This window comes from Xyrauchen texanus, chromosome 3 (genome assembly GCF_025860055.1).
Source record: "Xyrauchen texanus isolate HMW12.3.18 chromosome 3, RBS_HiC_50CHRs, whole genome shotgun sequence".
NCBI classification, from domain to species: Eukaryota; Metazoa; Chordata; class Actinopteri; order Cypriniformes; family Catostomidae; genus Xyrauchen; species Xyrauchen texanus.
The window spans coordinates 27022231-27043361 of record NC_068278.1 but is presented as its reverse complement, the minus strand read 5'-3'; the positions used below and the strand labels follow the sequence as shown (position 1 = coordinate 27043361).

The 21131-nt window shown below is 38.1% G+C and overlaps 2 protein-coding genes and 1 pseudogene across 2 annotated transcripts; 2 read left to right on the top strand and 1 right to left on the bottom strand.

The window, feature by feature from the left end:
• Nucleotides 1–3961: 3961 nt before the first annotated feature.
• Nucleotides 3962–7063, top strand: LOC127624451 (cilia- and flagella-associated protein 251-like; annotated as a pseudogene).
• A 404-nt stretch (nt 7064–7467) lies between these two features.
• LOC127620339 (B-cell CLL/lymphoma 7 protein family member A) lies at nt 7468–14347 on the top strand. Its single transcript, XM_052093546.1, has 6 exons — nt 7468–7633; nt 12684–12765; nt 13028–13124; nt 13543–13698; nt 13843–13940; nt 14210–14347. Exons 1-6 carry the CDS (start codon nt 7542–7544, stop codon nt 14273–14275), a joined length of 591 nt encoding a protein of 196 aa, XP_051949506.1. The 5' UTR covers nt 7468–7541; the 3' UTR covers nt 14276–14347.
• Nucleotides 14348–15810: 1463 nt separating this feature from the next.
• On the bottom strand, nt 15811–20765 carry alkbh2 (alkB homolog 2, alpha-ketoglutarate dependent dioxygenase). The gene is made up of 4 exons (XM_052093535.1): nt 18713–20765; nt 18058–18318; nt 16272–16470; nt 15811–16134 (listed from the first exon to the last, which is right to left on the bottom strand). The coding sequence occupies exons 2-4, from the start codon at nt 18308–18310 to the stop codon at nt 15831–15833; spliced, it is 756 nt and encodes a 251-aa protein (XP_051949495.1). The 5' UTR covers nt 18311–18318; nt 18713–20765; the 3' UTR covers nt 15811–15830.
• Nucleotides 20766–21131: the final 366 nt, after the last annotated feature.

The window sequence follows — 21131 nt, the reverse complement described above, 5'->3', positions numbered from 1 at the left end:
CACTCCACAACTTCCTCAGTCCATTGATTTTATGAAAGACATTGCTTGTTGTTGGCATGTAACTATTTGGAAACCATCCTTAGTATCTATTCTCAATTGGGCCGGCAACATCAGTGCAAAAGCGATCCTCCATTGATGCAAGAGTTTCTTAAAGTAGTGCTACTAAGCAAAACATATGCTAGACCTAACCAAAAAAAAAAGAAAAATGGCGCCCAGCTTCCTCAGACAGGCAAGTGTATGTTCAGCGAGTCAAGGTCACTTTGGGGCCACGTGAGAAACATCAAATGGCTTACTCACACTATTGTCTTTAGGAAAGACAATGCTTGCTGTGGGCATGTAAATATTTTGCGGCCATCCTTAGTATCTATTCTTAGTTTGGCCAGAAACATCAGTGTAAAAGCGATCTTCCATTGATGTAAGAGTTTCTTGCATTTCTTGAAAAGAGTTTCTCTCTTTTCGAATTTTCAAAGTCTGGGAAAAAGAAAATGTTGATTTTTCCAAGAAAGCCTTCCTTTACTCTTTGCCTAACGTAACACAACATATTTATTGGATGATCTCCGAAATTTGGACAGAATTGTTTGGGGACTGTCTCTCTCAGCAGATCTTAGAGCCAGGACCCTGCGAGCTCGCTCAATTTCCATCTTATGGCTTGTTATGGCGAGCAGACTCTGGAAGAGCTCGTCTAGGAATTTCACCATATCTGAACCTTCCTCATGCTCAGGAATTCCAGCAATTCTGAATTTGTTTTGCCCTTTTACAATTCTCAAGGTCTTCCAGCTTTTCCCAAAGGCATTCAAAGTCTGTCTTGGTCACTAGTGGATTAGCAGCTAATTCCCTCCGATAATCTATCAGTTTCTCAACGTCCCCGATTCTTGTAACCAACTCAGAGAATTTCGCCTCCATCACCGTAATCGATTTACATATTACAGCAAGATCCTCCAGGTCCACTACAACTTTCGTATGCATCACCGACATACTGGACAGTTGCCTCTGAAGCTCTCCCATCGCACCGTCCAAATGGAGTCCCTGGTCTGCGTCCCTGTCTTAGGTATCAGCTTTTGCACGTTAGTGTCTTTTAATATTTCCAGAGCTCAAGGATTTTAAATTCTTTGACATGTTGAATTCTGGGAACAGTTATGTAGAAGGGTGTATCGAATCTTGCCAGTTTATGATACAAAAAGAATTAAAAACTATCAAAGTGCGCAGAGCTCGCTGTTCACACCCTGGATGGTGCCACGCATCTCCATTACAAAGATGGGTAAGATCTAAGAGTGATCTTTGGAGATAATTTCTAATCTCTCAAATATATAAGATGGTTAATGATTCTGTGTATCTGTGATAATGTGCTTGTCTGTGCAGAAAAACTCTCCTTGGGCCCTCTTGTTGTTCTCCAGTGAAAAAGGGCTCAGGCCTTGTAGCCGGGCGGTCAGGATGAGCTAGGTGGAACTCAGAGGAGAGAAGGGTCAAGAATGTCCTCCGATGAGACTCAGGACTGCTCCTCAGGTCTGTAGCCCTCCCAATCTACCAGTTATTGAATGAGTCTGCCCGACGTAAAGAGTCTAGGAGTGTTAACTTGGTAGGCGATTTCCCCTTCAAGGTCATCAGTGGAGGTACTGGAAGACTCGGCCACAGGTTTGAGGGTCACATGGAAAGTAGGAGAGATGTGATAGTGAGGGGGCAATTGAAGTTTGTTACAGACAGGATTAATTTTTTTGATCTTGAAAGGTCCATCATACCTTAGGGAGAGTTTTTTGCAGGGTAGTTGCAGGCGGAGGTCTCAGGAGGTCAGCCATTCTCGTTGGCCAGGACGGAGAGCAGGGAAATGTCAAACTTCGGTCAGCATGCATATTCTGATGACATATGGCCCTGCAGGTGAACATGAACAGACTAACAGAATTGGTTGCTGCACTGCATCCAATGGTTCACTGCAGGCAATTCCAAAGGTTCTGCCGACCAGGGAAAGAGTGGAGGTTGGTATCAAAGGATGCATTGGAAAGGAGTTAAACCAGTTGAATAAGGGAGAAATCTACACCAATCAGACTGGTAGAAATGGATGTTGCAGAGATTGCAACCTACTTCTTGGTTGAGGCGTTCCATCTGGCCATTAGACCGAGGACGATACCCGGAAGTCAGGCTGAGTTTGACATTTAGAAGTTTGCAGAACTCTCTCCAAATCTGTGAGGTAAATTGAGGTCCTCAATCAGAGACGATGTTGTCTGGCAAACCGTAGAGCCAGAACACTTGATGGAAGATGGTTTCAGCCATCTCTACGGCAGAAGGTAATTTCTTGAGAGGGATGAGATGGCAGGCTTCGTATGATGGTTCTGTTCCCCTGAGTCTACGGCAATGTTAGACCAGGGATGTTGTGGAATGGGTAAGGGGCGGAGGAGTCCTGCTGGAAGAAGTCTGGAAAATGTAGCTTGAGCTCAGATAGAACAACCCTAGAGGCGGCGAGAGCATCAAAATTCGCTCTGGCTGCCCTGCCAACAACGCTATTGAAAATTCGTGGACGCTCTGACGTATTTGAAATAGGCGGCAACGTTCGTTGAGAATGCTTGGTTTTGTGAACTATATTTAAAGGGGCCACAAAACATCCAGACATGTTGACCGGTATCTTTTTGATGACATATCACAAGTAGTGTATATCCTCATGAAATATTTTAATATATTATGATATAATATTATATAAACCATAATATCGACTTCATCAACTCACCTGGCACACTAACAATTTCAGACACCTTTGTCCACTCATCGTTTTTTTATTTTATTTATATCCCTGTAAGCAAACAGGGACAGATCAAATATTACGGGAAAAGCCGCCACGGCAATAATCAGTCTTCGGAACTAATGTTTTGGTGGGAACCAAAGTTTACACGGTTGTGTTCTCTAGACTTCGCTAGAGCGGAGCACTTCTATATTCCAATAGGTTGCCGCCGAACCGCGTCAAAGCTCATTACCATAATGTTGGCTGCACTCGAACTTTCCTCTGATGCCCACTCCACCCAAGACTCGCCGCGCTGCTTCTTGCCGCCGAGAGACGCTGGCTGTCATAGAAAATGAATGACTTCCGGTCGATTTGACGCTCTCGACGCCTCTGGTCTGAACGCATGGTTAGTCTTACTAAACACAGGCAGGAAGTCCTGGTAGACACCTGGGATGGTAGGTTGCACAGAGGCTTCGGCAGAGTTGGTATGAGTGGTCTGAAGGGAAACGGGTAGCACTGACTGTAGGCAGTAAAGCAAGAAGTGCCCCACTGAATAATTTCTCCGTCAGTCCAGGAAATGTAAGGGTTGTGTTTAGCGGGCCAAGGGTAACCAAGGATTAGAGGGTTCTTGGGAGTCTTGGAGACAAGAAGCTGTAGTGCTTCATGATGAAGAGCTCCAACGTGCACAAAGATGAGTTGAGAAATACGAAGTTCTGTGCCAGCTTGAAGAGGGTGACCATCTAGTGCTGTAATAGATAACAGATCACAGAGATCAGAGCCAATAAATTTGCCTGCAGGCTGCACCAGAGTCAATAGGAGCTTTGAAAGAAATGGAATAGGGGTTTACTTCAACAAGTACATTTCTATTTTCCAATAAATAAGAGTCATCAGTACTCACCGGGGTATTAGTGGGTAAGGAGGAACAGGAGGAGAGGAAATGGCCAGGCTCCCCACAGTACAATCACAGTCTGTTATCGATGTGTTTTTGATGTTCCTCCCTGGGATCGTGTAGAGGCGTGGAAGATAGCTGGTGAGGTGATAATAGGGCAGCTGGGGTGCGGCTCCGCTTCAAGTTTGATTGATGGGGAGAGAGGGAGAGAGGGAGAGAGGGGGAGAGGGAGGGAGAGGGAGAGGGGGAGAGAGAGAGAGAGAGAGAGAGAGAATCATCTCGATTGGCCATCTCTACTTGTAGTGGATGTACGAGTCCATTGCAATAGATAGTTTTGAGTGGTGCATCACTCCATCCAGTTTGTGATGCGAGTGGAGTGGAAACTATATCTGAGAGTTGATGAAGGAATGGAAATCAGGTGTGAGTGTTAATGGTGGGGGAAAGGGATTCTGGGAAATGTAGTCCAGGAAGGTGTTAACACTCAGGGGAAGGGGATCTCATGTGAACAGATCTGGAGGATGTGACAACAACTCTGTCATTTTGTGAGATTTCTTAACTGTGGCTTGGCATATTGAATGCTGGCACAATGTGTAAATCATATAAATGTTATTAAAAGTTAGACAGTCATATACAACAGTTACCTTCTCAGTCACCCCATGGAAATAGGTGACAGAACCAGATGGTGCCAATCAGTCCGTTTCATTGTATTTATTACTAAATTACCTGTGCAGATCATTGGAGGCATCAGCTGCTCTAGGAGGACAAGACATGCTGCCCTTCTACAATCTTTTTGAGGGAGGAAGAGATGGACATCTCTTAAGTGTTTGAGTTCTCCTCATCAGAAATCATATTTCTTCAACATGTTGCTATAATCGGATGATTTTTCTATTAGGAAATGTAGGAATATTTTTACTACTGCCAACTACGGAATCAGGACCTCAACACCATGGAAATGAGGCTTGTGTCTACACACATCCCTCTAGCTGATGTGCCCTTTTTAATGAGAGCTCTAGGCTTCTGTCCCACCGAACAAGTGGTATAAGCATTTCTGCAATACAGAATTCACTCTGTTATTCAGATCTGTCATCAATGTGTACACTAGCAGTCAATCAGTTGCCTGGATAAACTTCATAAACATGTAAAGCTTTGTTGCAGCTGCAAGACATGCAGAATGAGGTGAAGCTTAGCAGCCACGCTGAACCCGAAATTATGTGATGGACATAAACTTGGAGGAGGTTATTAAGCTCTATGTCAACCACTGACATGTCTTTGGCATTTCCAGACAGGAGATGTGCAGTGCCTTCCAGGTGCTTGGAAGGCCAGATGAAATGGGCAGATTTGCTATTGCCAGAGATGAACTGCTGGAGTTAATGCAGGCTAGAGGTAAAGAGGTTTTTTCCTTGAATGAGTGGTTTCTTTAATTAATAAAAGTGAGTAAATGTGTTAATTTTAGGTGAACACATGACTGAGGATGAGTTGGCTGAATGCTATACAGCCCTTTTAGGTTTCAGTTCAGAGGGAGTCAAATGCACAGGTATGTAGAAGTCCTGCGAACCACTATATTTTGTTGATTGTTTTTTTTAGTTTGGAATTTTGTGGGATATTCTCTCAGAAGTTGTTGATTTTTGGTTGTTAAAGGAATATTCGTGTTTAATACAAGTTAAGCTCAGTCGAAAACATTTGTGGCATAATGTCGATTACCCGCAAAAATGATTGTGACTCGTACCTCCTTTTCTTTAAAAAAAGAAAAAAATCGAGGTTACATTGAGGCACTTACAATGGAAGTGAATAAGGCCAATTTTATGGAGCCAAATCAATCTCATTAATACTACCCAGTTAATATTTTTCTTGTTAAATTTAAAAAGGATATTGATTTAAACTGTTCTTTGTGCAATACATTGCCTGAGACTTTGTTTCATCTATTTTGGCATTGTGCTCATGTAAGGAAATTTTGGAAAGATTTGACCAGATTTATAATTGATAACACTGAACCCACATTTTCCTTATGTTTAGATAACGTTATATTTGGTTTTACTAATATCCCCTCAAATAAAAGGAAAGAATACTATATTATACATTTAATTTTAATTTGTGCTAAATATATATATACATAAATGTAAGTACAGTAAATCCCAACCTTTGTTTTTGGTTCTTGAAAAAGAAATTCATATATATATCAAGACTATTTTTCATTCACATAATAAGAAAGCAATTAAAACTGTTTCTATATGTGAGTCCTTCAATATATTTACATGATGTTTAGCCTTCTCCCTGGTTGTATTGTTTTTCTCTCTATATATATGATTTATTTTAGTTTTGACTGTACATTGATTTTGTTTGTTTGAATCTTAATAAAAAAAAATCCGTTCTAATTAATCCATATTGCGCAAAAGGTGCGCAGAATCAGTGGCTTATGATATGATTGGTTAAGCTCGCATCTGATTGGCTAAAGAGTACGACAGACCCATGTGGGAAGAGATCTATGCCAGGAAAGTCTCAAAACACACACACACAAATCCGAGGGGATTCACACGTGAATGACGATTTGCACATGCATACACTCGTACATTTTAAACATTCGAAACTTTTTGCGACTAGTTGTATATCTATGAAGTAAGTTTTGCGTTTGTAAAATTTATTTTACGTATGCATAGCTTTTTGTGAATATATATTTTTTTCACGCACGTGATTTCTTTTTTTGTGTACGTGGATTAGGTTTCATGCATGTGAATTTGTCTACGCATGTGTGAATCATTTTTTGTGCGTGAATTATTAATGAGATTGATTTAGCTCCATACATTTTTGGGGGGTTTAAAGAAAGAAATATGAAGATTATAATTTTATAAAAGCATTAAACTTATGTTAAAACTTGTGTATTACTTGATCTGTAAAGTTGTCATTTTTAGTGTGTTGACATTACATCATCATGGCAACAAAGTTGTAAAATTGGCTATGACTTAACACAGGAAAGGTTAGTAAGTGATTTTATTACTCTAAGATCATGTTAACATGCATATTGTTGGCCCCATTAACTTCCATTGTAAGTGCCTCACTGGAACCTCGATTTTTTTTTCCTTTTCTTTTTTTTAAAGAAAAGGAGGAGCGATTCAAAATAAATGTTTGTCTAATCAATATTATGTAAAAACGCTGTCGATTGATCTTAACTTGTAGAACCCTTAATATTTCGTTATGGGAATCCAGACATGGATGATGAAGTGGAGTCGATCTTTACAGATGTCACGCTATGTATTTGAATAATATGTACTGTGATAAACAGCATGATTATGGTATCTTTGATAACTTGGGAAGGTCAGTTAGATTAAGTGAATTGCAAAATATAATAATAATTGGTCAATTTAAACTGTCTATCTATGTGTTGGATATAATTCAGAGTATCTGTGTTACTCCCAGAAATAACCATGGACACATTTGCTACAGATGTCCTGGGATTTTCTGTAGCCACCTAGGAGCTTCTTCAAGAAGAACACATATAATCTACAACTCAGTTGTCCATTTGAACTATTCTGAAATGTATGTTTAGTCTGTGTAGGGGAACAATGTAATATGTTTGTGGTCACTGGGCCGTTGTTTTAATGTAATTTAACTTTTGTATGATTAATAGTTTTCTTGAAAGGCGAAAGACGTGAAAATAAACGACAACAAACAGGCTGTTTTTAGTCTCCATTATTTACGAATACATGCGTAAACAATGTTTGGTTGTCATAGTTGTCGTTCCACTTTGATCGTCTCACCCAGCAAATATCATTTTCTTTTTAAGTTCCCCAACAAAGGATCGAAACGTGTGCCCGCACTGACCGTCTCTCATGCTTCGAGGGCATTTGGCGTCAGCGCAGGCGCACAAACCGCGCCTCGCTCCTGTGCTGTGTGCATTCGCATTGTGTCTAAACAGCCAGCGAGCAAAAATATATTTTACCAACAGCAGTAATGTCGGGCAGGTCGGTTCGCGCCGAGACGCGGAGCAGGGCGAAAGATGACATCAAGCGGGTTATGGCTGCAATTGAAAAAGTGCGGAAATGGTAAGAGAGAGCGTCCACACGTTAACGAACTGTACAGCCAGTCTGTGGGGGAGGAGAGACAGCAAGAAACAATGTAAGGAAAGGAATGAGAGCCTTTATTATACTTAAATTTGAGTCAGAAATCCACGGAACGTCGCGCCGTATATGTTTTACCGGCTAATTAAAGAAACAGTTTAGGAAATGTGTCGATCGCATTTTTTCTTTCATCAAATATTTGTGGGTTGAACTTAGAAGCCATTTCGTTGCAGTCACATGAAGGCTTTGCTGTTTGAGCCTGTAATGCCGGCTGAAAAGCAACCGAACGGGCCGAGAAGAGTCAAACGTCCGTGCCCGTACTCTGAACAAAAAGTGCGGTTGAACCGGCGTTTGACTTTTCATTCATCTCTTCTGTCAGACGCGCGCTTCTGTGCGACAGCGCGTGAGAAGAGTTTATACCAACACGCGGGGTTTTAAATTCAGCGCGGATGTTCAGACTCGTCTATACTTTTACACTCAGACTTTAACAAGACTTCTACAACATTTTCACAATTAGACAAATACGTTTACAGTTAATATAATAATAATAATAATAGTAATAATACATTATATTTCTTAAAATTTAAGTAACATCGATTGTGGTCTATTATAATTAATACACACATATACAATTATTGTTGTATAGCCTTTTCTATTTTTTGACTTGGCCTGTCAGCTTGTAAAAAATAAATAAATAAAACAGGGAAAAATGTAATGGTTTGACACAGAGTATAATTGAATAGTAACACTTTACAATAACGTTCCATCTGTTAAAATGTGTTAACAACAAAAGTTAGCATGAATGAACAATACTTTTACAGCATTTATTAATCTTTTTGGTTAAGGTTATTTTCAACATATAGAAATAAATGTTTAAAATGAAAAGTTGTATATGTTAACATTAGTTAATACACCATGAACTAACAATGAACAATACTTTTACAGCGTTTATTAATCTTCTTGGTTAAGGTTCATTTCAACATATAGTAATAAATTTTTTAAATGAAAAGTTGTATATGTTAACATTAGTTAATACACCATGAACTAACAATGAACAATACTTTTACAGCGTTTATTAATCTTCTTGGTTAAGGTTCATTTCAACATATAGTAATACATTTTTTAAATGAAAAGTTGTATATGTTAACATTAGTTAATGCACTTTGAACTAACAATGAACATCTATGTTTTTATAAATTAACATTAACAAAGATTAACTAGACACATTTTTGTGGACAAACTTTGAGATTGGCTTGAAAAAGCCTGGTCTGAAAATGTAATAGTTTAAAAATCCAAATCTAGTAAAATCTAATTAATTATGACGTTTTAGTTGCCAAATGTTGCTAGCATGTTTTAGCTCGTAAGACTTAACATTTTACTAGCATGCTGCTAACATGTTTTAGCATGTTGCTAGTAAGTTGCTTTCCAGCATATGTCAGAACAGATTGAAGGGGTGTGTTGAACTTGGTGGATGTAGCTTGAATCCTCTAAAGGAGGTCCATCCATCCATCCATCTTCAACCGCTTATCCGAAGTCGGGTCGCGGGGGCAGCTGCTCCAGCAGGGGGCCCCAAACTTCCCTATCCCGAGCCACATTAACCAACTCTGACTGGGGGACCCGAGGCGTTCCCAGGCCAGTGTGGAGATGTAATCTCTCCACCTAGTCCTGGGTCTTCCCCGAGGCCTCCTCCCAGCTGGACATGCCTGAAACACCTCCCTAGGGAGGCGGCCAGGGGGCATCCTTACCAGATGCCCAAACCACCTCAACTGACTCCTTTCAACGCAAAGGAGCAGCGGCTCTACTCCGAGCTCCTCACGGATGACTGAGCTCCACACCCTATCTCTAAGGGAGAAGCCCGCCACCCTTCTGAGAAAGCCCATTTCGGCCGCTTGTACTCGTGACCTAGTTCTTTCGGTCATGACCCAACCTTCATGACCATAGGTGAGGGTAGGAACAAAAATTGACCGGTAGATCGAGAGCTTTGCCTTTCGGCTCAGCTCTCTTTTCGTGACTAACGGTGCGATAGAGCTGAGTGCAATACCGCCCCGCTGCCCCGATTCTCCGGCCAACCTCCCGCTCCATTGTCCCCTCACTCGTGAACAAGACCCCCAGGTACTTGAACTCCTTCACTTGGGGCAAAACCTCATTCCCTACCTGGAGTACGCACTCCATCGGTTTCCTGCTGAGAATACCTCTAAAGGAGGTATTACAGGAAAAAGGTTTCACACTTGAATGGAAGTTAATGAGAGTTTGGGCCTGTTTGGAAGTCCGCTACAGGAATTTCTGTAATTCCGATCAGTTAGAAAAGATATAGCAATCCAAGTCAGACCAGCCTAAAGCTATGTTCTGAGTTGGGAGTCTGTAACTTGAAAGCTCTATGATGAGATAGTATCTAAAATGTTGGTTCTCAGAAGAAGTCGGAAGAACAATAATACGATTAAATAAGAACATTTCCTGAAGAAAATGTAAGTGGTGCTTGTCGTGGCAAAATTCATCACCACAGTGTCCCACCCCCTGCCCCAAGTTGAAAGAGGCCACCCCCACAACTGTAGGATCTTCTGCTGCAGAGATATTGGTGTTGTTCCATGGTTGCTAGGGTGTTCCATCTGGTTGCTAGGCAGTTGCCAGATTAATAATAAAAAGGCTGCTTTCTATTTCAAGTCAAATGAGCCAACCCATAACTCTCTACAATGTTCTGGTGCAGACATTTGTCTTTTGCTACTTGGTTGTTAGAGTGAGCTCATTTGGTTGCAAGGCAGTTGCCATGGTGATAATAATGTCAATGGGGTTGGTTGCTAGGGTGCTGCTAAGTAGTTTCCAAGGGAATACTCAAAGCCTGCTTGCTAACCCAAGTAAAATAAGCCAACTCTCATATCTCGATGACATTCTGATCCGAACATATCCTTCAAAGCCATTTTGAATGGAAGTCAATGGGGTTTGTAGCTAGGGTGCTCTAAATGGTTGCTAGGGTGTGGCTAAGTTGTTTCCAAGGCGATATTCAAAGACTGCTTGCTAACCTGAGTGAAACAAGTCAACTCTGAAACTTTCTGATCTGGAGATATGATCCGCCAAATTTCTTGAATTGGATTTTTAGGGCAGTTTTTTGCCCCACAGGGGTATATCATCATCCCCCCGATAGCTTAGAATAGTCATAGCACACCTTTCCTCAATAAGCCAGTCAATTTGGCACCTCATTGAAGGGTGTACGGGACGAGTTAAGTGCCAAAGTTTTGTCCGTAAGAATAATAATAAGTATGTGAAATAATAATAGGGATTAGGTATGTGCCTAATCAAAACTTCAAAACGAATAATGAATTCATCCGAATAATAGAAAAAACAGTTTGGAAGACTGATCATCCAACGAGCACAGGCATAAAGCCATATTAGACATTTAGAAAATTACAGAGCACTGATGGTTCTGTGAAGCCAATGTTACTACAGTGTAAACCTTATGCATGAAATGCACACAGTGATTTTAATTTCAGATCGGATGGCCGCATTCTCGACTCTGTTTGCTGTCTCCATTCATTGTGCGTGTCTTAGAAATCTAAGCTTGTAAAGAGTATTAACTATATCATACACATTTTCCACTTGAAATGTCTGTTTGAAATGTCTGATCACATTAATGACAAATGTTTCACACAATTCACACGTTAGGATTTATAAACCAACATGAGCACACTGTTTAATTCCTGACCAAAGAAGTGATGATTTTATAGTGGAGCTTGACTGTGAAGTTGACCACATTTATATCCACATTAAGGTAATTATCTGGCTAATCCTTTATTTCAGAAATGTTAAATGCTCCATATAGGTTTAAATACTTCAGAATGTACATGTATTCAGAATATTCATGGACACTGAGGGTTACAATATATATATATATATATATATATATATATATATATATATATATATATATATATATATATATATATATATATATAGAGGTCCGATTTTGCTAATTATTCCACTGTGTTTCACTAATTCTGCACAACTAATTAATTATGTCCTCCACAAAAATATGTGAAAACAAAATAAGCCTTGAGTGAATCATAAAACTTTCTGACAAGAAATTTATAGTGCTTTCAGTTTGTAGGCAATATTAATTTATTCTCGTTTCTTTTAATATTCACTTCAAAACTTATGCTTGACATTTTACAATTACTTGACAACTGGTTCCTCCAGAATAACATTGTTACTTGCACAATGCACAGACATAAACGAAGATGTTGTTTCAACAGGTATTAATGTCCGAAATACCAGGAGAAACCACAGTTAACAACATATTCCACAGTTATTCCAGTAGCCTACATATTCAGCTTCATCTATAATAATAATAATATTTAAATAGGCCTCCCGAGGTATACTTTATTTACAGAAGCTACAGTCTAAATGTAAGAGAGTTACATTTTTAAATTAGTTTTGTCACACTTCCGGTTTAAACCACGCCCACATCTGTTATATCCGAATACAGATACAGTTATAGATAATTTTGTTATAGTAACAGATATAGATAATGGCTTTGCTGCACACCCCTAATAGGGATGTTTACTTTGCTTCACAAGCACCACTAATAATACATTTAAATAGTAGAACTTCAAAAAGCCAACCTAATAAATGCTGTAAACAATATACTGATTATTGTTAGTTCATGATACCTAATGCAACTAAAAATAAACTAATGTTAGCGAGTGGAACCTTATTGTAAAGTGTTACCTATTTACTGAACATAATCATACCTCTCTATCACATCTTTTCTGAAAAACAAACTTAATTATCCGTATAGAGTAAAATAATTAATCATAGATGCCATTATAACATGTTTGAAAAAAATAACTTGCTGTGTATATTCTATAAATACACAAATACATCTGCAGAGATTGCTTATATCTACATATTTTAATTTAAAGTGCTAACCCTCTTGTCTTTCCAACAGATTATTTAAGAGGGTGGCTAATGCACATTTGATTCACTCCTGTATCTGTTGTCTTTGATATCAGTCTAACCATGACATGCATGTGGTGTTCCCCAGGGAAAAGAAATGGGTGACTGTTGGTGATACGTCACTGCGAATATACAAGTGGGTACCAGTGACAGAACCCAAGTCAGATGATGTAAGTGAAATTTAATATTACAATATGCACCATGTTTATGAATTTTTATTTAAAAAAAAATTGTAAAGGAATATGAAACGTTTTTCATATTTCTGGTAGCTGGTGGCCCAGCTCATTACACTTTTATTCCATTGTAGTATCACGAAGTAAATATTGCTTGATTTTTTTTTTCTTATTTTCTAGGATGTTGTTCACTGTTTGACTGTTCTCCACAACACTAAATGGAGAGAAAAATTACAATGCATTTATTTATATCACACAGAAGAATAAAAACAAGAAGAAGGGCAAAGATGACAAGTATGGTTCTGAGGTCACAACCCCTGAGAACAGCTCCTCTCCAGGAATGATAGATATGCATGGTAAAGCTGTAGACCTGTCAGTTAGTTCATCCTCATCTCCAAATAATGCTATGGCCGCGGTTTTGTATTCTGTTATTTTGCATTGATTATAAATTATAGTGGTTGTTAAAGCTAGAAGATTGAAGCAAAATGTGCAAATGGGCAAAGAATGTGTGTGGTCTTTGTGATTCCTAAAAATTTATTTTTCTGGCATGTCATTTCACATGCAGTTTTGAATATTATAAACAATTGGTTAGAATGACACTATGCTTTTTAACCATTAGCACAGAATATGAACTATAAAACATTTCATTAATTGACCTCATATGCTATTCTGCCACATAACCATCCATTAACAGACATGTACTGGTTGACTGACAGAAGTTTGATCAAGCATTTGTTCACTTTTTCTTAATCAGGTTCTGTTCTTCACATACAGATGATAACAGTAACCAGAGCTCCATTGCAGACTCATCCCCACTGAAGCAGGAGATCAGCAATAACACAAGTCCTGTGCCTGAAACCATGGCAGCTTCACAGAGTGATAGCAATCAATTGAAATGTGACAAATATCCTTCCAAACAGCCTTCCTCTGGTCTGGATCATAAGAATGTTTAGTCATTGAAATTTAGTCCTTATTTAATATGGAAATCTCACAATCCTCTGCTCTCTATCCAACAGATATGTGGATGTAGTAATGATAGCAGTAATGTATCTAATGACGCTTCTTTATTCTCAGAACAAAATCACTACTCATCAGAGTTTACAATAGCCAAAAGGGACAGCAAGTCACAGGGGGATTCAGAACACTTTTTAGACTCCTCCAGGTCAGACCAGGTAATTGCTTAGTGTCTCTTGCAACAAGATCAATTAATATTGAAAATCTGTTTAGAGCTACTCACATACATAACTGTGAATTGCCTCATGCAAAGCAAAAATTATATTTGTATTATATTTTCATCTTTGTTATTCCAGGACTTCACATAAGACTAAATTATATAAACAATTTCTCTTGTATTACTCCTCACCAAGAAATAGCAAAAGTTTCAGTCAGAGATCAGCTGTCTTTTTCTGCTTGATAATATGTTCAATGGTTTGTTTTGAAGGAATTGGACGACGGTGCTCCCCCAAGCAAAAAAGGGAAAATCGATTCTTCCTCTGAGGAAAGCTAACTGTCTTTTGCCAGCTGTCAAGGATTTGCAGTCCCATTTCTTTTCTTGTTACAAATCACAATGGAAAAGAGCTTCACTTTACACTATCCATTCACCTTTTGCCAGAAAACCATTTGTCCCTTGCAGTCATTTTTTAGTGTCGAGTGCAAGCCTGGATCATTTGATTCCATAAGAGATGGGAACATAAATTATGAGTAGAAGTTAAGAATCAAGCTGTGAGATACTGTACTGATCTTAAAATGGTTCATGCTGTCCTACTATCACTACTTTTGCAAAGATTAGTATTGTCAGTTGAAATGACACTGGAACCATCATTGTTTTTTCCAAATTGGCACTGATATCATCAACTGCCTTTTGCGATTTTAAAAATGTATATCACTTACCTTTACTTGTTCACTCAGGAAGGTCAACACACTGTTTTTTAATCACGCTGAAAGTAACTCATTTCTGCTGCTGTTGTTTGAAAAGTGATATTTCACCTTATTTAGCTAAATATAAAAAAACGAATAACATTTGCGAATGGTACTAATCACAAGTTAAGTTTTCCTGTGAAGACCGTAGCCTGTAGCATAGGTCCTGCTCGGTTGATGAATATCTTTTATTTTTTGTCTGTCTACACTCTTATCCAAAAGTGCCCACATTTTGGTTCTCATTTTAATATCCGCGCAACTCTTTGTTTTCACTAATGCTCAAGTTAAACTGGTGTTCAAATCAAGCTGGTTGCCATTTCAACAGCACTACAACCTTCCACTGTAGACAACGGATACAATAATTGCATAATTGAAAAAGAAATCAATTAAATATTTTCTTTTAGCATGTGTCATCGTCCAAGGTATAACAGTCACATTGATTAGATTGTAACACAGGCAGGTTAAGCGTAGACAGTTGTGCGAATACCTCAGTCCAGCAGTGCTGGAATGTAAACACTAAGTATGACTTTTTCGAAATTACTCGGTTATGTCTGCTTGAAAAATAAGATGTATATATTTATACAATTACGTTTTTGCTACCCTTACGTTTTGCCACAATATTTAGCCAAAATATTGCCTTCTGTAATTCAATCTTCAAAACTTTAGCAAAATGTATTCATTGGGACCATATTGTTTTTCTTTCTCAGTTGACAAAAGAAAATGTCTTGTACATAAGTATGATTGTGTCTAACCTATTTATTCCACATGTAGTTTATTGGTTTTATAAAAAAATAAAACAAATATTTCCTTTGTATATTCCTGAAAGTGCATTTTGTAACCAAATATCAAACATGAATATGTTGTGAACATCATAGTACAGTTTTATGTTCTGAGATCAAAGGACTATTTTGCTGCATATCTGATTTTAAGAGTAGTGAAGTAGTGGGCTATGCCAAGACTAACTGAAAGTGATTTAAACTGATAACACAGTAGGCAAGGATATCTGCATTTGCCAAAATAATTCAAGTTGAGAACTTTGTGATAAATATGCATTTCGCACAGCTTCATACTTTGAGGTAGTATGATAAACATGATCCATAATGATACCAGGTAGGACACTGTCACTCCATTTTAATGCCACTTTTCTATCTGTCTTTCATTATGCGCCTGAAAGTTAGGTTGATGCGAGGTGTTTTAATCTTTTTTCGTGCTGGAAGACTGTGATACCAATATGTGTTTGTGGGATAGTTCATGAGCAGAAGACTCCCATGGGCAAGATCAAACTTCACAGGCTCAATCTGACGTTTGGCAGAACCAGTTCGTGCATCCTTGTGACGGAAAATGAAGTCACGAGCAGCCCCTAGAGAAACAGAGGCAATAGGACAGGCAGGATCGAGTTCCCTTTCATCATCACGATGCTCTCCCATATGATCATGACCATCTTTATACCTGATGATAGCAACATAAACATAATGCCAGGTTTACACATTGAAAGAACATGGTGTCCATGTTAAATAATGCATTGCAGTGCTTCTTAGTCCACATTCAGGTGAGAGCAGTGATATCAACACCAGACTTTTAATTACCTGTTTATTAAAACAAAATTGAAGGTATGACCGGTTGCCTTGGTGACAGCATCTCGAATGTGTTCCAAAGTGGGAGTCCATGGCCTGGCCAGGAGATGAACCCCAGAGAAAGAGTACATCAGTCCCTCTTCCCCATATGTTGCTTGCTTCCTCGGAACATTGTACACCTTTCCATACACTTGTATTTTAGCCTTGTCACCTTTGTCAAAAACAAAAAACATACACTCACTGACCACTTTATTAGGTACATCTACTTATTCATGATATTATCTAATCAACCAATCATGTGGCAGCAATGTAATGCATACAATCATGCAGATTTAGGCCAGGAGCTTTAGTTAATGTTCACATCAACCATCAAAATGGGGAATGTGATTTCAGTGATTTTGACCATGGCATGATTTTTGGTGCCAGATGGGCTGGTCTGAGTATTTCTGTAACTTCTGATCTCCTGGAATTTTCACAAAAGTCTATAGAGTTTACTCAGAATGGTGCCAAACACAAAAAACATCCAGTGAGCGGCAGTTCTGCGGACTGAAACACCTTGTTGATGATAGAGGTCAACAGAATGGCCAGACTGGTTCGAGCTGACAGAAAGGCTGCGGTAACTTAGATAACTGCTCTGTATAATTATGAGCAGAATAGCATCTCAGAATGCATAACATGTCGAAATTTGAGGCAGATGGGCTAAAACAGTAGAAGACCACATCGGGTTCCAATTCTTTGTGCCAAGTGCAGAAAGCTGAGGATGCAGTGGGCACAGGCTTACCAAAACTAGACAGTTTAAAACTGGAAAAATTTAGCCTGGTCTGATTAATCTTGATTTCTGCTGAGGTACACTGATGGTAGGTGTACTGCAGACACAGCTTTATGGTCTTGGCTAACAGAAGTGGAACCAGACATATTTTTCTTGTGTTGTGGCCCATCCGCCTCAAGGTTCGGTGTGTTGTGCATTTTTGGCACCATTCTGAGTAAACTTTAGAGACTGTTGTGTGTGAAAATCCCAGGAGATCAGCAGTTATAGAAATACTCAAACCAGCCCATCTGGCACCAACAATCATGCCATGGTTGAAAACACTGAGATAAATGTTTTCCCCTTCTGATGGTTGATGTGAACTTTAACTGAAGCTCTTGATCCGTATCTGCGGAGATAAAGTTAGCATAAAAGTAATCTATACGACTCCAGTGGTTTAATCAATGTCTTCTAAAGTGATCTATTCGGTTAGGGTTAGGTTTATATAACTCCTTTTTCGCTATACATCTTGCCATTGCAGTCTCTGGACACAGTAATGATTTCAAGCTCGATTACACTTCCTAGGGCTTGATGCATGCACATAGCACTAGATGGTGCCAGGAGGTGTAATCGAACTTGAAATCATGATCACCATGGAGACTGCTGATGTCAAGATTTATAGTAAACATTAGTTATATTTTGCTCTATTCTTACCCAAAATTGATTGTGTCCCTTCAGAAGACATGGATTAAACCACTGGAGTTTTATGGATTTCTTTTATGATGTCTTTGTGATTTTAGAGCTGAAATATTCTTCTAAAAATCTTTATTTGTGCTCTGCAGAAGAAAGTCATACACATATGGTATGACATGAGGGTGAGTAAATGATGAAAGAAGTTCACCCAAAAATTAAATTATCCCTTTAATATGGATTCGGAATACAGTATTTGGTACATGAATGTTCCTCTTATTTTTGTTTAATGCCCAAAACCTGTTTCACCTTTTCCTGTATTTGTAATAACCTGGATACATGATTCAAAAGTGCCTTTAATACCTGTGAAATAAATCACCTCCTCTTCTAGTTGGTCGAAGAGACGATCAGCCTCTTCTTTGTGAAACAGCAAACTGTAGTCACAGTCCAGACCCTCTGCCTCAATCTTCTGCCAAGGGATTGGTTGAGAAAACTCCTCTTCCACCTCACATGCCTCCTCTTTGCATTTCTTCTTCATTCGTTTCTCCTTTCTCCATTCATCCTTCTCAGCAGACGCTGCCGGTGTCTTTCTCTGCCGAGTTACAAACTTCTCCATTCAAGCACCTGCAGGACAAAATAAAAACGTTTTGTCACTTTTCAGAATGTCTGGCTCTATTTTTGAAATCACTTTCAACAGAAAAAAATCACCTTAATTGAGCAAGAATTTACAGATTATGTTATTTTAAAATGTGTACACTACATTGTTTACACTAAGAAAACATCCTGATTATTTTATTTCATTTTGATTCGAATATGGCCCCTAGGCATTAGATGGCAAAACACTGTGAAACATAATATGTCGTTTTTATTAAATAAAATACCATGTATTTTCACAGAGTGCACAAAATGATTTGGTGGGTTTGTAACATGAGAAGCAATTGCACAGCCATTCAGTGTCTTTGTGCATGTAATTGCATGTAATTGTAACTTTGAAAAAAGATTCAGTAGGGCTCCTTACCTGTTGCGTTAAACGTGTTCAGAAAATCATTTCAGATTGCGTAGATCAATGAGGAAATCGCGGGTCACACACCTCCGGAAGTGTTCGTCTACGTCACTACCGATAACACGGTGGTTTACACTTTTCCATAGTTTCTATTGGTTGAGAAGTGTATATTCATGTACAAATCTTTGTATATTTTTTTGTTGAAATAAAAAAAAAAAAAAAAAAACTTTTCCATAGTTATGCTTAGCATCGTTGGTTAAATTTCAAGTCAAGTACTTCTGGTCTAAACAGAGCCTCAGTTTTTGACATCAGTATGGGTAACAAACCACGAAAAACACGCATTATGATAAATGCAATTATGTCAGCAAGAACAGATAAAACATCCTAAAACGGATTTGTGCTTACTGTACAGTAAATTAAGTACATTTTTAGATCCCATTGCAACACAGTATAGGGGTCATTCTTTAATTGAAGTGGCTTCAAAATTCGCGTTGGAGGTATGACGGCGTGTCACTTATGCTGTAGAACAAAACATCCACGTTTTGCCAAATACGGTTTACCACAGACGTTTTACTCTTTAAGTTAAAAAAAAAAACATAAAAACCCATAGGAAAATCCAGAGGGAACCCATGGCGAATTCTCTTCTGTGTTTTGGACTACAAGCTGAACAGCTCTATTTAAAGTAGAACAACAGACAACTTACATTACACACGTTTCTGACTGTATTTAGCCTGTGTAGTTACTATGGAGTCTATGGTGCAACCATAAAAGATAGTTACACCACAGACAAATTTGCAAAATTTTTACTTTTCATGGGGAGACTGTCATCATGATAGTTTCAAGGTCAGTGAACATTTTGGAAATATTAAAAAACGATTCTATTTATCAAAATAAAATATATCTAAATATTACATTTACATTACATTTATGCATTTGGCAGACGCTTTTATCCAAAGGGACTTACAGTGCACTTATTACAGGGACAATCCCCCGGAGCAACCTGGAGTTAAGTGTCTTGCTCAAGGACACAATGGTGGTGACTGTGGGGATCGAACCAGTGTCCTTCTGATTACCAGATTACCAGTTATGTGCTTAGACCACTACATTTAAATATATTAATTAAGTTATGATTAGGGTTATGATTGTAACATGACATACTCTAATATAGAGTGACATGAAATTGTCAGAAATGTTGTAAAATATATTACATTTAATAAGAAATAATTAACTCAACATCACCTACAATAGTCAAAATATAATTTCCTATTTTTTTAAAAGGGTGACCTCCGTTGTTGTAACACCGCAAGACATTAAGTTAATTGAGGCTATCACAAACAATATCACAAACAAATCTATTTTTCCATAAAATAACCACTTAATTTGTGTTTAAAATGTTCATTGTTGCAGTTACATCCCAGGATACATCTTTGAGGTATGAGGGGGACATGCACATTTTGTTACACATAATATCTCAAACTCAAAATGTGTTTTAAGAGAAAAATGTAACTTTAAACAATGCACAAATTGGTTTCACACTACAGAAACCAATGTGCAAATATTTAACAATTTATTGGTATTTAAATTTGATTGTTGCAAAGCAGAGGAACACAGTTTGCCACCGCAAATGAAGAATGACCCATTGGGTGTTCTGTTAAAATGAGATAACTATAAGGAGTTAATCCAATTGTTATAAGAGGTATAAGGAGATATTAACAAGGACCAAATATTCCTCTGAAAAATGTCCTTGGTAAAAATACTATAACATTAGGCCTAATTATAAAAATGTGGAATATTGGAATCAAAATTTTTATGAATTGATAGATTTGTGGTGCCTTGCGTACATATGCTTAAATAAATCATGAAAGAAAATAAATGGTTAAACTGAACATTCAGTACACAATTTGTAACAAATAACTATTTGTGTATCCCCATCTCAATATTTGATTGGACACAATTTGAAAGAGGTGAATTAAAAATATGTAACATTTTTTCACTGTTGAAAAAGAAATACAATAAAAATAAAAACAAAAACAAGTGTGTGTGTGTGTGTGTGTGTGTGTGTGTGTGTGTGTGTATATATATATATATATATATATATATATATATATATATATACACATACATACATACCATACATACATACACACACATACAAATGTATACAAATATAGATCATCCTGAATGGCAACGCATTCTCAATGCAAATAATCCTGAAATTATGTGTCTTTAGTTTATTGTCAATTCACTCAAGATAGTAGTGTGCACAAAAGACACATATAGTATTTTTAGTATCCATCTTCCAGAACTGCAAAAGAATAAAAAAATGAAGTACTGTGCAGTCATGTCCACTCAGCTGACTACTTCACATTTTCATAATCATTTTCAGAGCAGTTTGCATAGGTATCCTCTTCTGTTGTTGTAGGCCTGCTGTTGA